Source organism: Sus scrofa, chromosome 6 (genome assembly GCF_054392235.1).
Source record: "Sus scrofa isolate SSC_HxYL_T2T_F1_AM1 chromosome 6, Sscrofa_HxYL_maternal_Yorkshire_Landrace_v2.0, whole genome shotgun sequence".
In the NCBI taxonomy this organism is placed as follows: Eukaryota; Metazoa; Chordata; class Mammalia; order Artiodactyla; family Suidae; genus Sus; species Sus scrofa.
In genome coordinates, this window is record NC_139388.1 from 169,688,954 (window position 1) to 169,709,444 (window position 20,491).

Here is a 20,491-nt window from a genome sequence, read left to right on the forward strand (position 1 = left end):
TCATACCGAAGTCTATCAGTTTTAAGAATGCGGGAGGGACTGGGTGTACGTGGAAGGGGATCTGTCGGGAAACAGAATAGAGCCCTTTCAGCGAGGGATCCCAAAACAGGTGATCTCAGAAATCACACACATGCTGTAAATGCAAGGCATTTTTTCTTTCTTTAACACTCCACGATTCATTTCAGCTGTCGGGAGCTCCCTCTGGGTTCAAAAGTCCTGGGGTGGAAAGCGCAGAACTGCGAAATACCTCCTGAAGAAGAGAAGCCGCGACTGGGCTCAGTGAGCGGCCGGGGACAGTTGCACTGGGCCCATCCTCTGAGCGATAACAATCCTGCAAGTGGGCTTGGGGACCTTTGTTTTATGTGACAACTTATCGCGGGGGGATGAGGAGGGCTGTCCTCGCACCGGGAAGAGGTCCGTAGGGAGGAACTCTATCCAGGGACCTCCTATAAGGACCAGAAGAACGCGCGTCCTGCCAAGTGACAGCACGAGCCCGTCTCCGTCCGCTCCCCTCCCCCGCGGCCAGTCTCCGGGCAGAGCTGTCCCGCGCCAGCCAGTCCTCCCCGCCTCGACTACTCGTCCCAGCGGACCGAGCCTCAGCGGGAGCCCCGCCTGTCTCCGGGCAGCTCGAGGCCCCGAGCGCTCGCCCAGCCTGTCAGTAACCGCCGTTTGCGCTTTCTTTCTTCTTTTTTTCCTCCTCCTCTTTTCTTTCCCCCTTCTGCCTTTGTCCCGCTTAGTAACTGGGCTCCAACCAATCGCCGTCTCACCGGCCGGCGCCGGCTAGCTTCTGATTGGCCCGCTTGGGCGCGCAGCCGTCTCCCGCTCCTCCGCTGGAGCAAGGCAGACAAAAGACGCAGGCTCCAGGCTCCGGCAACCAGGCTCAGCCAATCACCAGCCACCTCAACCTCTCTTCCCCCCTCCTCTCCCCTCTCCTCCGCGCCCCGCCCGCCTCGCGTGCTCCCGGCACTGACTCCTGGCGAGCGGCCAGCGCCCGGGCCCTACCATTCTGATTGAGGCTAGGGGGTGGGAGGATGGAGGCTTCAGGAGCTGAGGACTAGGGAACGGTGAGGAGAGTTGACAGCCGAGGAGGAGGACAGCTTTCTGTACATTCTCTCAGGCACCTGACAGAAGCCCCAACAATTCGAGGCCGGGCAGCGTGGAAGGAGCAGGGGTGATGTGGCCCGTTCCCCCTGCTCAGCGCGATTGGGTGGCGCCTCAGCGGGGGAGCGTGGGGGCGGGGGAGGGTGTCCCCCTCCGCGCCGTTAAAATGAAACTCTAGTGGCTGGAGTAAGGGCAGAGCGTGAGGGGAGCCAGCGCTGGCTGGTTTGCTTTTAACCCGGCGGGAGCGCTCGACAGAGCAGAGCTAACTGGACTCTCGGACGGGCCCCCATCCCGAGGCTGCAGCAGCTTCGGTTCCAAGCCCGACCGCAACCGAGCCCGAGTCCCGGCCCCTGAGGGGATCTCTCCCTGCAGACCAGTGGGACCCCGAAACTTGAACGCAATACCCAACCCCCTTTTTATGCGCCCCCCCCCGCCCGTCACTTCCCCACCTCTCTCCCAAGCGTTCTTTTTTTTTTTTTTCCCCCCTCTCCATTCCCCCTCCTTCGAAGGACACAAAAGTGGTTTCCTCGGAAGAATTTGGAGGCAATGAGAGCTTTTCTCTTTAGAGAGCAAGTGTGTAGAAGAGATTTTTGGGAAGCCGCTTTTTAGCACCTCTGCCCTCCCCCCCCCAAGCCTCTCTGTACCTCTCGGAGGAGAAGAGCCCACAGACTGAACGTTGGGGGCGGGGGGCATTTTGCTCGTTGCCGGAGGAGGAGCGGGGGAGAGGACAGGACCCCCGTCCTCGTCCTGGCAGTTGGCTGGACTTGTACCGGCCGTTGGAAACGCCGAAGTATATTTCCGAGTGGGACTTTGACAGAGAGAGAGAGATGTTAGATTTTTAAATAGCAGATAAAAGTATCTATGCTTTCTATATATTTCCTGACGACCTGCCCGTGACAGCGCGATGTACAATACCGTGTGGAGTATGGACCGCGATGACGCAGACTGGAGGGAGGTGATGATGCCCTATTCGACAGAACTGATATTTTATATTGAAATGGATCCTCCAGGTACTTGGGAGAAAGAGAGAATCTTGCGATGGGTCTGATTTGTGTTTAACAAGACCTTGGTGATGTTTTCAGGGCAGAAGTATTCTTGGGTGCGCTGGGTGCGGGATGAGGGGCAGATTTGCAGTTGGAGCTGCAGTAAAGCTGCTTCTGGTTTACACGCTTAAAGTTTGCAGTTAGGACCCCGATCCTATTGTCCTGAGAGGGTGGGGGTGGGGGCCTGGGGTGGGGGTGGGAGGAGAGATCCGTTTCTTTTACTTCTTCGCCTTTGCTGGTCGTTCGGGTTTTTGTCTTGCCCCCCCCCCCCGTCTTTTTCTTTTTCTTTTTTTTTTTTTCAATTAAAGATTCTTCTACCTGCAAAGGATGCTTTGTATCCCAGTCTTGAAGTCGGTCTTTCCCTTTGAGGAAATCCTTTAAGGCTTGTCATTTCATTCGTTTGTCTGTTTGGTTCGCTATGTTTTACCTTCGTTAACTTCTGAAACACGGTTGCCTATGTGATTATTCGTTTTGAGGGACCCCCCCCCCCTTTTTCTCTCACGGAAACCAAATGCCGGTTAGTGATTTTCAGGGATTGGGCGTTTTTATTCAGTCACGGCCTTACTCTGAGGTTTTTCGTTTCAGAATATAGTAGCTCAGAGAGATCTACGTGCTCTGTTTTATTACTCTTTAATTTATGGTGATTTAACTTAATTTATGGGATAGGGTTTAATGTAACTTCAATTCTTGGAGTTAAAAAGGAAGACCCTTCCTTGTTTTGTGTGAATATATGTGACGTGTACATATATGTGTTAGGTTTGAGTACACATAATGTAAAGAATACATAGCATGTATTTTTACTTGAGAGCTTTGTCTGAGACCCTTACAGACATTTTGTGTGTCTGTCTGGAAAGGAAAATGGAAAAGTTGGGTAATTTTTTTTGTTTAAAGTCTACCCCATTTTATGGTTATTAGCTGTCAGATTTTCAAATTCTGTTTGCAGTTATAGACAGTGCTTTATGTAATGATTTTGAATACAAGTAGAGGGCCTTTGTGACTCCTTATGTTTGTTGAGGATGAATTTGTCTTTAAAAACGTGTTACAGCTAACCTATAGAATAAATTGTGTGTCATTGGGGAATTGCAATTATCATAAGACTATGTATTTTTGGAAACCTTTAAAAGGATTTGAGCCCATGAAAGTGTAATGAAGTGGAATTGTCTTACAGAATGTGTGTAGAAATTATTTCCTGTGTCCTTGTGAACAGTGAATTATCCTTTTTTTTTTCAATTAGTCCTAGAATGTTAAATGATTTTATACTAAAAACTAATACTAATATTGAATCGACTTTTTTCACTTTTAATGATCACTTAGGATTTTTTCTTTTCCCTTTATTTGCTTTTACAATTGTGACTGCAACCCAGATGCAGCTTTTCTGTATTTTGCAAAGTTTATAAGATTTGCCACCCATCTATTGTGTGTATTTTCCCCTTTGTTTCCCTCTAATGGTAAAGCTTCATTTCTATTAGATGCAAGTGTCATTCATGTAAATGGAAATTCAGCACTTCACTGGTTCTTCTCCTGTAAAAAGTAAGGTCAATAATTCAGGATTTATGTTATTATAAGAATTATGTATTCAAACTACTTTAGAATCATACTGTATCATATAGTATCTTGCCTTGCAGACATACAAAGGGAATTTGTTGGGCGGAGAGGTGAGTGAGGAGGAGGGGAGAAAATGAAGAAGGCACTGATATTTGAAAAATATGGGCCTGGTAGAAATATTGACTGAGTTGAGTTGTTCAAAAACGATTTTACGAAAAGTTGGTTATTGTAATTTGTGTAGGGATGTAGGTCTTACAAGATTGTATTGAAAATTCCGATCTGAACTTTGTGTATCCCATGGAAATAAACTTTTGAGTTTAAAATGTTCATCTTTAAATGAAAATTTGCATACTGAGTTTCTAGTCAGGATATTGAAAGTATGCATATGCTGTTCTTTATTACCCATTTGGTAGACTTAATGTAGAGTACAGTTATTCCTAACAGCTTTTTAAAAAAGCACACTCGAGTATGCTGAAATATTGCCTATAAAGTGAATGTTTTTTAATGTAAATAATGTGAATTCCAGCCTGGTTTTGTGTGATAAATTAAGTTTGAAACGTTCAAAGCTAAGTAAATTCTTAGGGAAGAGGCTGCAGCGTGGCTTGGATCTGTCTTTTTCCTAGTTCCTATCCCAGGTCGAGCTCGGATGATTTCCGGCCTGGACTGGTGCGCTGGTGCCCTCAGTGCTCTCCCCTTGCTTCTACTTTCTCTAATCCACGGTATTATTAAAGCATCATTGAATGATTTGCCTTCCAATGGTAGATCTTCCAATGACTTATTTTTTTAGTATTAATTTTTTTTGGCCGCATCCTCGGCACATCACAGTTCCCAGGCCAGGGGTCGAACCCTCACCGCAGCAGTAATCAGAGCCACAGCAGTGACAATGCTGGGTGCTTAATTTGCCAAGCCATCAGGGAACTCCTTCCAGTGACTTTGAAAACCTCCCAATGACTTCTTTTTGCCTGCTGGAAAAAGCCCCAGATTGCTTAGCCTGTCATGTAAGTCCCTCTATTTTTGCTTCCAACCTAATTTTCCAGTCTCTTCGACTCCTGGATTTCATCACGAGTTCTGTGGAAGCTATTTTGTACTTGCCGTTCCTTGACCGTGTGCCTTTTCCTATTCCTGGGATGGCCTTTAACTTTGGGTTCAAATCTTACATACGTTAAAGCCCCTGGTTAGATGCCTTCTTTGCCAGCATGGATGTCCTCTGATCCCTTCTTCTGGAAGGCATCCTTCCTCCCCTTTTCCTCCCTCTTCTAGTATTTCTCGGATAGAACCTCCATCCTGTCAAGAGTAGCTTCTGCATTTATTCATGTGTATGTCCTCTTTTGGACTCTTCTCTCACCAGATGATGAGTTTTTTCGCTTGAGGTAGACAAGTTAACACATATGTGTTGAATTAATAAATACCGAAGGAGCTTTGCTTCTTTCCAGCCTTAAAGTGCTTTTCTGCTTGAAGTCCTTGGTCACTTCTTTCCTTGGCTCTTGCAGTAGGACATGGTTAAATAACTTTCATATTAGTCAAACTAGTTGTTGACTTAGTTTCCTTAACTGTAGTGTTAATATTACAGTTTATAAAATATGACTTTCATCTTAATTTCATTTATTATTTTTATTTTGTCTTTTTAGGGACGTACTCGTGGCATATGGAGGTTCCTAGGCTAGGGATCGAATTGGAGCTGTAGCCGCTGGCCTACACCACAGCCATAGCAACGCCATATTCGGGCCAAGTCTGTGACTTGCACCACAGCTCACGGTAATGCTGGATCCTTAACCCCCTGATCAAGGCCAGGGATTGAATCTGTGTCTTCATGGATACTAGTCAGATTCATTTCTGCTGAGCCACGACGGGAACTCCTCAACTTAATTTTAGGCTGAACCATAAATGCAAAGTTTTTAAGCTGTTATTGCTTCTAGGGACCTCAGAAACTCTCCTTCCAAGGTGTTTCTCTCCAGCCTGTATTTTCAGAAACTACCATTTCCATGCATTCTGAAGGTTTCTTTTGTTTTTTTTCTTTTTCTTTTTTGGCTGCACCCACAGCATACGGAAGTTCCTGGGCCAGGGATCGAATCCGAATTGCAGCCGCAACCTACGCAGCAATGCCATATCCTTAACCCACAGTGGGAGCTCCTGAAGTTTTCTAATAACTGCACAGATTGCTAAATCTCTTACAACTAACTGAGAATGTAAGGATGGGATCCAAATGAGACTTTGATGTCTTAATTTTTATGTATTTCTCAGAAATATTGAAGTGTTTATATGAAACATAAAACTTTTTATTTTGGAAATGTCGATTATGGTACAGAGAATTGCTTATAGGTGTCTTGGTTAGTCCTGCTGTGATTTGGGAAGAAGCATTATTCCATAACAGGACAGTTGCTGGATAGGCCTCTCGGAGAGCCCTGCCTTTGCTATAGGAGCTATTAGAGGATTACCGACATATGACTGATCATAAACTAATGGATACAAATCCTGTAAAGGTTGTCTGTAGACTCTTTTTTTTGTTGTTCTTATCAAGACGAATTCATGAAATTATCTGTAGGGCAACATTTCTTCAGTGATAATTAGAAAATTAAAAATTCAATTGGGGAGTTCCTTTCGTGAAATGAATCCGACTAGGAACCATGAGGTTGCGGGTTCGATCCCTGGCCTTTCTCAGTGGGTTAAGGATCCAGCATTGCTGTGAGCTGTGGTGTAGGTTGCAGATTCAGCTTGGATCCAGCATTGCTGTGGCTGTGGTGTAGGCTGGCAGCTGTAGCTCCGATTGGACCTGGGAACCTCTGTGTGCCGCGTGTGCAAGTAAAAAAGCCAGAAGAACAATTTAATTGTTTGGCAAAACACAAATATAGGAAGGTCTAGAAAAGTGGTTCTCATTTTTGGGGGTGTCTCAATACCCTTTTTATATTCTTTTTTTTTTTTTTTTGGCTGTGCCCATGGCATGTGGAAGTTCCTGGGTCAGGGATTGAGTCTGTGCCACAGCATTGACGATGCCAGAACCTGCTACATCATCAGGGAACTCCCTCAACACCCCTTTTATACTCAGTTTTGTTTTTTTTTTTTTTTTTTTTTTTTTTGTCTTTCTGTCTTTTCTAGGGCTGCACCCACGGCATATGGAGGTTCCCAGGCTAGGGGTCTAATCAGAGCTGTAGTTCCCAGCCTACGCCACAGCCACAGCAACGTGGCATCCGAGCCGTGTCTGCGACTTACACCACAACTCATGGCAACACCAGATCCTTAACCCACTGAGCGAGGCCAGGGATTGAACCTGCAACCTCATGGTTCCTAGTTGGATTCGTTAATCACTGAGCCACGACGGGAACTCCACCCCTTTTATACTCTTAAAAGTTATTAAGGATCTCAAAGAGTTTTTCTTTAAGTAGGTTATGTCTATTGAAATTTAATGTATTAGAATAAAACTGAGAAGTTAAAATTTAGAAATAATAAAGTATTACATGTTAGTATAACTTTAAAATGAGAAGATAGTTATATTTTTCAAAAAACATAGCGAAGAGAGTGGCATCATTTTATGTTTTTGCAAATAACTTTAATGATGTTTGGCTTTTTAGTCTGTAATGTCAGGCTTAATAGAAGACATATAAATTCCCAAGTCTGCTCCTATATTCAGTCTATTGAGATATCACAGGTCATAGCCTCTGGAAAACTCCACTGCAGGAGTTCTTGTGGCTCAATGGAAACGAATCTGACTAGCATCCATGAGGATGTAAGTTCGATCGATCCCTGGCATTGCTCAGTGGGTTAAAGATCCGGTGTTGCCATGAGTGGTGGTGTAGGTCACAGACTAGGCTCAGAGCTGGCGTTGCTGTGGCTGTGGTGTAGGCTGGCAGCTACAGCGCTGATTCAGCCCCTAGCCTGGGAACCTCCATATGCCATGAATGCAGCCCTAAAAAGACCAAAAAAAAAAAAAAAAAAGGAAAAGAAAAGAAAACGCTACTGCACAGTTGTGAGAGAACGAGAGTACAGAAGGCAAGTAATATCTAGTAACACTCTGAAAATACTTTTGACTTTTGGAACCTCTGAAAAGGTTTTGGGGTCCCTCAGGGGTCTCTGGACTACACTTAGAGAACTATTGATTTGGTAGTTACCTGATACAGTTTTTTGGTCAACCTGGTAAAGTATCTTCTGACTTTTTTTTTTTTTTTTTTTTTTTTTTTTTTTGTCTTTTTTGTCTTTTTTGTCTTTTTAGGGCTGCACTTGTGGCATGTGGAGGTTCCCAGGCTAGGGGTCTAATCGGCGCTGTAGCTGCTGGCCTACACCACAGCCACAGCAATGCGGGATCCGAGCCGCGTCTGTGACCTACACCACAGCTCACGGCAACACCGGATCTTTAACCCACTGAGCAAGGCCAGGGATTGAACCCGAAACCTCATGGTTCCTAGTTGGATTTGTTAACCACTGAGCCACGACGGGAACTCCCATTCTGGTAAAATTTAGATAAAGTAACATTTTGGTAGAGAAGTAGCATACTCTCACTGAAACTGGAGAGCGTGTCTAATGAGAGACATGACACACTGAAGAAATAGGTCACCTGCCACCATGTGGTCCTTACTGTTAGCAGATTGGGTATTCTGCTTCTGTGGTTGAATTTTTCTTTATAACTGAACATTTGATGGGTTCATCTTATATAAATGCTTCTCCTGTGTGCAGTAAGATATTTCTTTTATGATCTAGGTATCACTTTTTAATGATATTGTAGCGTAGGACAAATGTTAATATAATCAAATGATGTAAAAGCTATGCCAACTTTTTCTGCATATTCTTATTAAAAAAGATTAGTCATTGCTTTCATTTAATGTATTATAGTTTATAGTATATCCAACTATTTCATTAGAAGTATAGTGAGTCTTCATTGTATAATACTTTTAAAATTTATTCTTTTTATCTTCATGGTGAATACCTTTGTATTTTTCTTAGAATGTAGAAAAGATTGGACATGTGTATGGTCACTATTTAACAAGGTTGATAGAAAAATAATTACAAATATGTCTATGTGATAGAATATATTGTTTATTGCTATTAAAGGGGAGTGTAGCCTGAATCTAGTAGGAAGAACATAGGCTTTAGAAATAGATGGTAGCTTTCCAAATCTAGCTTTGCTTCTTACCCTGCCCAAACTTTTGTGGCTACTGCTTAACCTCTTTCTTCACGTTCTCTTTTGTAAAATTGAGCTAATACATACCTTTCACAGTTGTTCTGGGAATCAGAAGTATTCTAGCTATATCTAGCATAGTGTTTGTGGCACATGGTATGTACTCAATTCATTTTAGTTTATATCTGAAAACATATTGATAAACAATTACCTCAACTTTACCTCTTCGGATATTCTTGCAGTCAAAATCTTTTGAGCTGTCTTACCCCATTCTTCTCCTCATCCTCAACATTGAACTGGGGCTGTTTTGTTTTTGGAAGATTCTCTAGGGTCTTTTCTAGTTCCGGCATCTCATAAATCTATGGAAATAGCATGCTAAGTCATTCTTTCCTTTTAGTTTCTGTTGCCCTTGTTCCTCATTGCCTTGCATTTGAAATGATTTGTAATGAAGGTAATAGTTGCCAACATTTGTTGAGTAGTTGTTACAGACCAAGCACTATTTTTGGTTTTTTTTTTTTTTTTTTTAAGGCTACACCCACAGCACATGGAAGTTCCCAGGCTAGCTGCTGGCCTACACCACAGCCACAGCAACACAGAATCTGAGCCGTGTCTGTGACTTACACCACAGCTCATGGCAATGCTGGATACTTTAACGCACTGAGCGAGTCCAGGGATTGAATCTGGGGCCTCATGGATACTAGTTGGGTTTGTTACCACTGAGCGACGATGGGAACCCCCGACCAAGCACTCTGTTAAATGCTTTCACGTGTACTATTTCTTTTAGCCACACAACAACCTTATAAAATAGGAACTATTATTATCCCACCTTACAACTAGGAAACAGAGACTTAACTGTATTAACGGACTTATTCAGTGCCTCACAGCTAGCAAGCAGCAGAGCAGGTCTGTCTGCCTGACTCTAACGCCCAGGTTCTGAACCAGTACCTCCACACTGGTTGCTTTGTTTGTAATTTCTTCTTCCCCTCCACTGTAAGTGTATTCTGAATTCTTCAGCCAGGTTAATTCTATTGAAATGGTATTTTCATTGTCTTGCCACGCTGTTTAGAAATAATTAGCAGCTCTCCGTTTCTTTTAAGCAGAGGCCATATTCTTCCCCTTGGCATACATACCTTTTAGTGATATGGTACCAATTTACATTTCCGGCTTAATGACTAATCCTCTAGTCTCATTTCTCTTCTTGCCCAAGTCCTTGCTCATCCCCTCAATATACCTTGCTTATTTCTATCTCCAACCTTTGACTTGTGCTGCTTCTTTTTTTTTTTTTTTTTTTTTTTTTTTGCTTTTTAAGGCTGCACATGTGGCACATGGAGGGTCCCAGGCTAGGGGTCTAATCGGAGCTATAGCTGCCGGCCTATGTCACAGCCGAAGCAACGCCAGATCCGAGCCAAGTTGGTGACCTACACCACAGCTTACGGCAACGCCGGATCCTTAGCCCACTGAACAAGGCCAGGGATTGAACCTGAAACCTTGTGGTTCCTAGTCGGATTTGTTTCTGCTGCGCCATGATGGTAACTCCTGCTCATGCTGCTTCTTATGTTAGATTATTCCTCTCCTACCCCTGTCTTCAAATCAGGATCCTTTACAAGTCATTCTTCTTTTCTTCCTCCAAAAATTCTAGGAGTTCCCTGATAACCTAGTGGTTAAGGATCTGGTGTTTTCACTGCTGTGGCTTGGGACACCACTGTGATGTGGGTTCCACCCCTAGCCTAGGAGCTTCTGTGTGCCATGGGCAAAGCCAAAAAAAAAAAAAAAAGTTCTAGCACTGAACCACTTAATCATTTAGGGCTATGTTCTGTTATTTTGACACAAAATCATGTTATAATATGGTATTAATTATTTCATGAATACAGTTATCTCCCCAAGATAAGCTTCTTGTGGTCAAACCATTGTATTTCTTTTGTATATTTTTTTCCCCAAAACTCCCAGTGTCCAAATATTTTGTTAGGCCTGTGGACTCAACCAGCTTCATTTTGTGACTTGTTTAAAAATGTTGATATTATTTATTATCAATATATGAAATTTATATATAGATTATTTCTTCTAACAAAAAATGGAAAAATGTGATACTTAATATTATCAGCAAGGTTTTATGGTTTTGTGTAAAATCATTTTTGAAATTTTAAAGAATTAAAAGTAAGTATTTGGGAGTTCCTGTTGTGGCTCAGTGGGTTAAGAACCTGACTAATATCCATGAGGATGTGGTTTGGTCCCTGGCCTCGCTTTGTGGGTTGAGGATTCGGCTGTTGCAGTGTAGGTTGCAGATGTGGCTTGGATCCCACATTGCTGTGGCTGTGGTATAGGCCAGCAGCTGTAGCTCCGATTTGCCCCCTGGCCTGGAAACTTCCATGTGCCATAGGTGCAGTCCTAAAAAGAAAAAAAAGAAGTAAGTAGTAAGTTTTTGGAAGTTTGTTAGGCTAGCTTTACACAGCATTGGATGTATAAACGTAGATGTAGATTTACCTAATATGTTACTATGCCAATTAAATTTAGCTTATGTAGAGATAGCAAGGTAAGGTCAACCATAGAGCCTTATAAAATGAGTTTCCTTCCAACCCCAACTCCCCTGGGCTGATTAAAAACTAGCTCCCCGGATCCTTGGGATATTCCTTGGGTGTGGCACTAAAATAAAGGCAAAAATTCAAACGCTGTGTCAAAATTTAAAATTTGTGTATAAATTGTTTTGGAGAAGACCTTATTGAAATGATTGTGCCAGGAAAATATTGCATTAGAATTTGTTCTTTCATAGGAATCCTTTTTAATTTTCTAACCCTACAGCAGAGTCACTCAGCATGGTATAATTCATGTTAAACTTCTAATATGTATTTGTAGAATTAACTACAAACTTTTTTTCTGAGATTAGTTCTGGGCTATGTTTTATTTAAAAGTATATAGTTAGATGTATTCAGCTGCAAGCTGCAGAACCTAATTCAACATGGCTTAAGAAATAAGAAATTTTATCTCCTCATAAAATAGGCTTCAGGGTTGGTTGATTATAGCAGTTCAGCAGTGTCAGTAAAAACCCATATTCATTCCATCGCTCGATTCTGCTGCTCTCTTTGGGTTTGGCTTCTGGGTATCACATCTATACACACAACTTCTAAAAGAAGGAAGATGTTCCTTCCTGTGCCTCTCTTTGCAGAGAGAGGAAACTCTCCAAAAGCCTCTAGCAGACTTCTTTCACACCTCTTTGGCCAGAATTGGGTCATGTGTCCATTCCTGACCTGGTCGCTAGTGACTACTTATTGACCTAAGCATGTTCATGCCTAAATCTGGAGTGGCGTTGACCATTATATTGGGGAAGGAAGGAGGGGATGAATTCTGGGTAGGCGAACCACAGCGGCCACTCTGGGAAGTAATTTGGAGAATGGTAGTTCTTTTCAGAGTTCTCATCTTTGTGCTTGGAAATAAAAAGCGTCAGTGAGTAAATTTTTTTTCTTTTCCAAAACTAAAATCTAGTTAGCCCAATTGACGTATTATGAAATGTAGAATGATTCATGGTTTGAATGACTAGCCTTCAAAATTAGGACACTTGAAGTAACCCATAGATCATGTCTTTCAATTAAAATGTAACCGGTGGGAAATTTAGAGGCAATTTAGGTAGGGTTGTTCAGAGAGAGGGGTCTGGACCCGCTTCCCAGCCTGTGTCATTGGGCAGTTTACTTAGGTTTTCATGTTTTCCTCACCTGAAACGTGGGGATGATGATGGCCCTCGCTCAGCAGGATCGTTGTGAGAATTTAGTACAGTAACAACTGTAAAGCGGCTGACGTGGGGTCCCGACCATATTAAGCACCGTAAACGCTTTTGTTTATATGTATTAACTCCTGTTTTTCAACAAGATGTTTTATTGCCAGGTACTGTTTTAGGTATAGTAGTGAACAGAACAGCAAAATTCCCAGCATTCATGGAGTATACGTTTTCAAGGAAGGTGAGAGAGCAAGGAATAAACAGATTCATAGTGAAATACATAGTGATGGTGATAAACGATACAGAGAAAAAGCAGAGAACAAGAATAGAGTGCTGGATGGGAAAACTGCTATTTTATTTTGTTTCAGGCCATGCCGGCAGCATGCAGAAGTCCCTGGGCGAGCAGTGACAATGCTGGATCCTAAACTGCCAGGCCACTAGGAAATTCCAGGGAACTGCTATGTTATTTTTTTGTTTATTATTATTATTTTTTTTGCTTTCTAGAGAGGCACTCATGGCATATGGAGGTTCCCAAGCTTGGGGTCTAATCGGAGCTATAGCTGCGGGCCACAGCTAGAACAGTGCCCGATCTGAGCCAGGTCTGTGAGCTACACCACAGCTCATGGCAACAATGGATCCTTAACCCACTGGGCGAGGCCAGGGATCAAACCCGCAACCTCATGGTTCCTCGTTGGATTCGTTTCTGCTGCGCCACGAGGGGAACTCTGGGAACTGCTGTTTTAAATGGTAGCATGGGGAGGGCCTGACCTAAAGGAAGTGAGGGAACTATAGCCATGTAGCTATTTGGAGGGTGTGGGGGCGGAGAGGGTGCTCAGAGACTTACTCTGAGGCAGGAACGGCCTGTGTCGTGCATTCAGGGATCATCTAGGCGGCCGGTGTGGCTGGAGGGGATGAGGGGAAAGTAGGAAGAAGCGAAGACAAGTAGCGGTGTGGATGGTGGGGAAGACCGTGGAGGACATTGTGAGAACTCTGGCTTTGAACACTTGGAGTCTCTTGGGGCGCAGAGGGTCCAGGAGACTGCAGTGACTTGGGCTCTGCTGTGGTGCAGGTTTGCTCCATGACTGGAGAACGTCCACATGCTGTGGGCACAGCCAAAAAAAAAAAAAAGAGCCTTGACTGAGCAATATAGCCAATATTTTATGCTAACTGTAAATGAAGTATAACCTTTAAAAATTGTGAGTCCTATACTATACACCTGTAACTTACATAATATTATACATCACCTATGCTTCAGTAAAAAACTTGGTGGAGATGAGAAACCATCCAGATGTATTGCCTAATGATACAGTATGGTTCCTAGCTTGAAAGGGTCATTGTGGCTGCTGGTGGAAGTGGAGAAACAGGTTAGGAGACTACTGCAGTAAGCAAGCTGGGGGGTGGAAGTGCTGACGTGGCGGTAAATGGTTGGATGCTGGGTACTGTGACCGGTCATATAGCATGTCATGTCCAAGCTGACTTCGTTGCTTTATTTTATGATTTCTTTAAACATACTGTAGTAATTAAAATAACTTTTAAAATGATTCAAAACTATATATTTTTGATGGATTTTTCTTTTTTGAAGTGTTTGATTTCTAATCTCTGACATCTGAGTGCAAACCAGCATAATATGTGTCCTTAGTTATTTGGTGAAGGTGTTCTTGTGAGTTGCTTTGATAAACATTACCATATAAATCTAGACTGTACTAAAATTTGAAAGTAATTTTGAGGAGTTCTTGTGTGGCTCACTGAGTTGAGGATCTGATGTCATTGCAGCAGCTTGGGTTGCTGCTGTACCACGGGTTTGATCCCTGGCCCAGGGACTTTCACATGTCATGGTGCAGCCAGCCCCCAGCCCCCCCCCAAAAAAAACCATAAAACATACAAACAATAAGGTAATTTTGAAAAGAAAATTATCTTAATAGTTCTCAGTTTCTATAGTGGGCTATGAAAGAGAGAAGAAATTAAAGAGAAAGAAGACTTGGCATATGTATTACATTTTACTTTATGTGCTAAAGTTGTTGGTATTTTACTTATTTTTAAAATTTTTATTATTTTATTTTTTTGGCCACACCAGTGGCATGTGGAAGTTCCTGAGCCAGGGATTGAATCCGAGCCACAGCTGTGACCTGTGCCACAGCCGTGGCAGTGATGGGTCCTTAAACCCACTGTGATGGGCTGGGGATACAGCCCTCGCTGCTGCAGACACAACACCAGATCCTTAACTTGTTGTGCCACCTCGGGAACTCTTCTGTTGGTATTTTAGAATAATTAAAATATATTTATGTGTTTTCGCTTATTAGTGGAATGCTTATGTGCTTGAATGTAGATGTTGCTTTGAAATAGGGAAGTGCTGGTTACTGTTTAGGGCTCTGGACTCGGGCTTCTTGGATTTCCGGTTCTAGCCCACTCCACTTCTAGCTTGTGACCCTGGACAGTTTTCCAATCTGTGTAGCAGGGAGAAGAGTACTAACCCCACTGTAGGGCATATTGAGAATTACATGAATTAATACATGCAAGACAGAGCTGGAATCTGTTGTTGTTATTTTTATTATTATTAAGCTGGGTTGCTTTGTGAGATATCGTCTCTTCCATTCAGAGGCTGCACCAACCTAACAGTTCAGTGAAATTGAAAAGTAATTTAAATCTTTATTTCAGCATCTGAAAAATGTCAAAGCAGATTACATTTGTGCCATATTGTATTACGACTTAAAATCTTATTTCTCCATTTTTGATCAGTATCTTTGCATGGTTGATCCCAAACTTTCTTCTATATTTTATTAATTTAACTTAATTTTTTGGCCTTGCCCACAGCATGTGAAAGTTCCTGGGCCGGGGTTTGAACCTACACCATAGCTGCAACCAGAACCACTGCAGTGGCAACTCTGGATCCTTAATCTGCTGTGCCACAAGGGAACTCCCTTCCTTCTCTCTTTTAAAACTTGCCAGACTTTCTCATAGCAACTTGAACAGTCTCATTGCTTTTGTTTCTTTCTTCTCTTTCTCAGACTTACTAAATTCTCTTCCAGGAGTATCTGTTTCCCTTTAAAACTCTCTGCCTATTTCACTACTTTGATTTGTATAATAAGGGCCAAGAACCAAGGGAGTAAAGAAAAGAAGCTGTGAATACTCACACAGCAGCATTTGATTTTGTCACAGTTATCTGCCATAGAGGGTATAACATGTTTGGCTTTTAGAATTTGCTTAGGACAGTCAGGTAGTTCAGACCTGTTGTAAGACGTTAGTTCAGGACTTGGGGTTTAGTCTTTCTCCTAGTAGTCGTGAGCTCTGAGACAGCTATAACATGTGTCTGACTGAGATTGACCTAGGCCTCTCTTTATTCTTAGGAATCAACCATGGACATTTAGAGTAGAGTTGCCAGATTAAATACAGGCAGTATGTCCCATGCAATACTTAGGACATCTTTATACTAAAAAGTTATTCACTATTTATGTGAAATTCAAATTTAATTGGGTGTCTTTTATTTGCTCGGTTTGGGAACCCTAATTTAGAGGGAGGATAGGCAGTTGACTAGACAGTGTTTCCTAGAACATTCTTCCCATGGAGAGAGATGTGTAGGGATGGATGTGTAATTTGATGTAGTGGATATCAGGATACTTTGCGTTTTAGTAACAAAAAGTCTACCTTAAATTGGTTTAAACTAAGAGAATTTATGGGTTCACGTAATTGAAAAATTCAAAGGAAACGAGAGTCGCAGCATGGTTTGATCAAAACTATCAAGCTTCGGCCCTGCTTTTCTGCATTTCTCATGGTTCTACCATATGTCAGCTTTTCTCTCCGGCTGGCTTTCCTGCTAGTACAGGATGACTGCCGTAGCCTCCTAAAACAACACGTTTCCTCAGCTCTGGGGGGAAAGGATACTTCCCACAAATAAAACACAAGAATCCTGCGTTTGGCACTAATTAGACTATTCCTGTGTTTCAAGGGATCATTGTCTTAAAAATCTGGATTCCTTCAACTGTTAATTTTAGCTTTCTCTGTCTAGACCAGTGGCTTGTAAACTTGAGAGTGCTTCAGAACTACCTGGAGGACTTGTGAAAACACAGATTGCTAGGCCTTACCCTCAGAGTTTCTGATTCAGTGGGTTTGGGCTTGGGTTCTAAAAACGCGTATTCGTAGCAAGTTTTCAGATGTCACTGATCGGACTGGTCTGCAGATGACACTTAGAGAACTGCTGCTGTGTGGGGTCAGGACCTTAATCTTGGAACTGAGGAGGGAGTCAGTCCTGCATAAACTCCTGACCCGTGTGGGGAAGGAACACACTGAATGTTTTTGAGGAGATAATTACAGTGTCCACTGAAGACGATTGTTTGCTGTTTTTTGCCTTTCCAGCTTCCCTTCCCTCTTATTTTAGGTAACAGTTTTCTGATTTTTGTCTTGGAACCACTCCTCTCCTCCCTCTAACCCATTGGCTCTGAAGGTGGACATGTGACCCAGGCCTAGCCAATAGGATGGCTGTGTTTGCCTGGCCACAGTGATTAGGCTAGGAGTTAATAGGGCAGTGATCTTTGTAGTGATGTAGCACATTCCTATACATTACTGCTTACCGTCCTGGCAAGTGATGTAATGATGGCACAACCATCATTATGGTCATGGAGCTCAGACTGTAACTAAGGAATACCCAAATGTACATGAACACATGCAGTACTTCTTTTTATAACTCCCTTCCTTTCTCTTGGCTCTATCGTCTCATATACATTTCCATTATATACTGTATCGCCTGTTTTATAATCCTTAACCACACTTATTAGTTGTTTAGCATCTTTAGATTATAAATTCCATCAGGATAAGAGCTGAATCCATAATTAACTGCTGGGTCTCTAGTTCCTAACACTGTCTCTGGCATATAGAGGTACTCGGAAAATATTGGTTGAATGAATGTTTTAAGTATAGTATTAGAAAAGTGTATAGGCGTTCCTGTTGTGGGTTCAGTCCCTGGCCTTGCTCAATGGGTTAAGGATCCTGAATTGCCGCAAGCTGTGGTATAGGTCAAGGATTGGTCAGATCTGGCATTGCTGTGGCTGTGGTGTAGGCTGGTGGCTTTAGCTCTGATTAGACTCCTAGCCTGGGAAATTCCATATGCCTCAAGTGAGGCCCTAAGGAAAAAAAAAAAAAAAAAAAGAAAAAGTAAGGAAAAATGTATAAACAGAAGAGGTAATGATTGGTTTATTGGTGGCATAGTGGAGAGGTAACAGCCTGAGTAAATGCACACACGGAGTTGTTAAAGCACCTTGGTCTGTTTTGGCAACTGTAAGTAATTGAGCTTCGTTGAAACATGTAAGACGCGAGTGGTGGTAAATGAGGCTGGAGAGATAGATAAGGGCCAATTCATGTAAGGCCTGAATGTCGCACTTAGAGGTTGGGTTTTACTCTGTGGGCAGTTGGGAATCACTGGCTGATTGGTTTCAAGTAGAGAAAAGAATATGTTGGCCACGAAGTGAAAAATAGATTGGCAGAAAGCCAGATGGAAGAAGGTAAACTTTCTGGGAGGCTACTTCAGTAGAGATGAAAGATGTTTATGAAAGCCTGAGGTAAAGAAAAAACCCAAAAATAGGGCGAGGGGGCAACCCTGTGCACGGAATTCATGTGGAATCATGGAGATTTTTACTGTAATTTCACTTTGTTTTAGCAACAGAGACATTGCATTAGCCAATCTTAACTACTGTATTGGAGCTGTAGCTGCCGGCCTGTGCCACAGCAGTAGCAACATGGGATCTGCTGTGACCTGCATAGCTCGTGGCAAGGCCAGATCCTTAACCCATTGAACGGGGCCAGGAATAAAACCCAAAATCTCATGGATGCTAGTCAGGTTTTTTTGTTTTTGTCTTTTCTATGGCTGCACCTGCAGCATATGGAGGTTCCCAGGCTAGGGGTCCGATTGGAGCTAGCCGCTGGCCTACGCCACAGCCACAGGCAACGCCAGATTCAAGCCGCGTCTGTGACCTACACCACAGCTCTCGGCAACGCCAGATCCTTAACCCACTGACCAAGGCCAGGGATTGAACCCGCAACCTCTTGGTTCCTAGTCGGATTCGTTAACCACTGCACCAGGATGGGAACTCCGCTTGCTAGTCAGGTTTGTTGCTGCTGAGCCACAATGGAAACTCCCACGTACTGACTTTATATTTGTAACCAGGGATTGTATTTTTGTTTTCTCTTTTGTTTTTTTTAAAAAAGTGGAAATTAACTGCCTGTCCCCCCACCCGCCACCCACAAAAAGCTTAAGGTAAGGTAGCAGTGAGAATGAGTAGGAGGTGGTTTAAAAAGTAGATCCAAGTTTCTCCTGTGATATGGCAGGTTAAGGATTCAGCATTGTCACTACAGTGGTCTGGGTTGCTGCTGAGGTATGGGTTCGATCCCTGGCCTGGGAACGTCTATGTGCTGTGGGTGCAGCCAGTTTAAAAAAAAGTAGAATTGATGGGACTTAGAGACTATCTTGAGAAAAGTCAAAGCCCCTGGAATGACTTTCAGTTTTTCTGGCTTACTGTACACTACGAGAGGCACCTTAAGGAGGGAGGACAGGGAGTTCCCCTTGTGGCGCACCAGAAAGGAATCTGACTAGGAACCATGAGGTTTCGGGTTCGATCCTTGGCCTTGCTCAGTGGGTTAAGGATCTGGTGTTGTCTCGAGCTGTGATGTAGGTCGCAGATGCAGCTTGGATCTGGAGTTGCTATGGCTCTGGTGTAGGCTGGCAGCTGTAGCTCCGATTATGCCTCCTAGCCTGGGAACATCCATATGCTGCGAGTGTGACCTTAAAACGCAAAAATAAATAAATAAATAAAGAGGAAGGACAGGTTTGGATCATATGGAGAAAAATATAAAATATGCTTTATTTAGGGATTCTTAATAATCCCGGGAATATAGCAGTGAACAAGACAAAGTCCTTCCTGGAGTTCCCATCATGGCGTAGTGGAAATGAATCTGACTAGGAACCATGAGGTTGCAGGTTCGATCCCTGGCCTTGCTCAGTGGGGCAAGGATCCCGTCTTGCCGTGAGCTGTGGTGTAGGTCGCACATGCAGCTCGGATCTGGTGTTGCTGTGGCTGTGGTGTAGGCCAGAGGCTACAGCTCCAATTAGACCCCTAGCCTGGGAACCTTCATATGCTGTGGGTGTGGCCCTAAACAGACGGAAGACCAAAAAACAAAAACAAATCAAAAACAAAAAACGAAGTCCTTCCTTTATGGAGGAGGAAATACGACAGTAAAATGAATTGAGAAGTAACTATATGGTTATATTAGGTGAAGACAAAGGCTATAGAGGAAAAAAAATACTGGCTCAGGGAGATATAAGTTAGACAAGAAATTACTGTCTTATTTTGGATAGTCAAAGAGGCCTCACTGATAACGGTGATTTAACTTTCTTATCGTGAAATAAACTGTATACTAATAAGTATATAAAATATAAACATCCCTTGTACTGACTTCATATAAAGTGAACAGCTTTGTAACCATCTCTTTAATAAAGATGTTGGAGGAGTTCCCAACAAAGAACCTTGAGGACACAGGTTCAATCCCTGGCCTCACTCAGTGGGATAAGGATCCTGCGATGCTCTGAGCTGTGGTGTAGGTGGCAGACTCGTCTCGGATCTGGCATTGCTGTGGCTGTGTTGTAGGCAGGAAGCTGTAGCTCCCATTAGACCCTTAGCCTGGGAACCTCCACATGCCGCAGGTGTGGCCCTAAAAAGCAAAATAAATAAATAAAGTATAAATAAAAAAAAGACTTGCAGTTTGTAGAATGTGTGTCTTAGCTTTTCTAGAGGATAGCAAGCTGTTTCCTTCTGTAGGAGCACGTGTTACCCTCCATCTACAGTCATCCTTAGTGTTGTCAGACACAATTTTGCAAACCGCATATGTAGCAGTATCTTATTGTGGTTTAAATTCATTTGCATTTTCTTTATTCCTGAGGAGGTTTATAATCTTTCATATCCTTATCTTTGGTTATCCTCTTATAACATGCTTGTGCAGGTTTTT

At 42.9% G+C, this 20,491-nt stretch overlaps 1 protein-coding gene across 6 annotated transcripts in view; it reads left to right on the forward strand.

Annotated features, from left to right (window-relative positions):
• Positions 1–1,290: 1,290 nt before the first annotated feature.
• Positions 1,291–20,491, forward strand: part of PIK3R3 (phosphoinositide-3-kinase regulatory subunit 3) — a 132,790-nt gene continuing 113,589 nt past the window's right edge. For all 6 annotated transcript variants that reach the window (XR_014808418.1, XR_014808419.1, XR_014808420.1 and 3 more), the window contains exon 1: positions 1,291–2,111. Coding sequence is in view for 1 of the 6 variants with exons in the window: in XM_013999442.3 (XP_013854896.1) it covers positions 2,006–2,111 (106 nt within the window). In the remaining 5 variants the exon portion in view is untranslated. The remainder of the gene's footprint in view (positions 2,112–20,491) is intronic.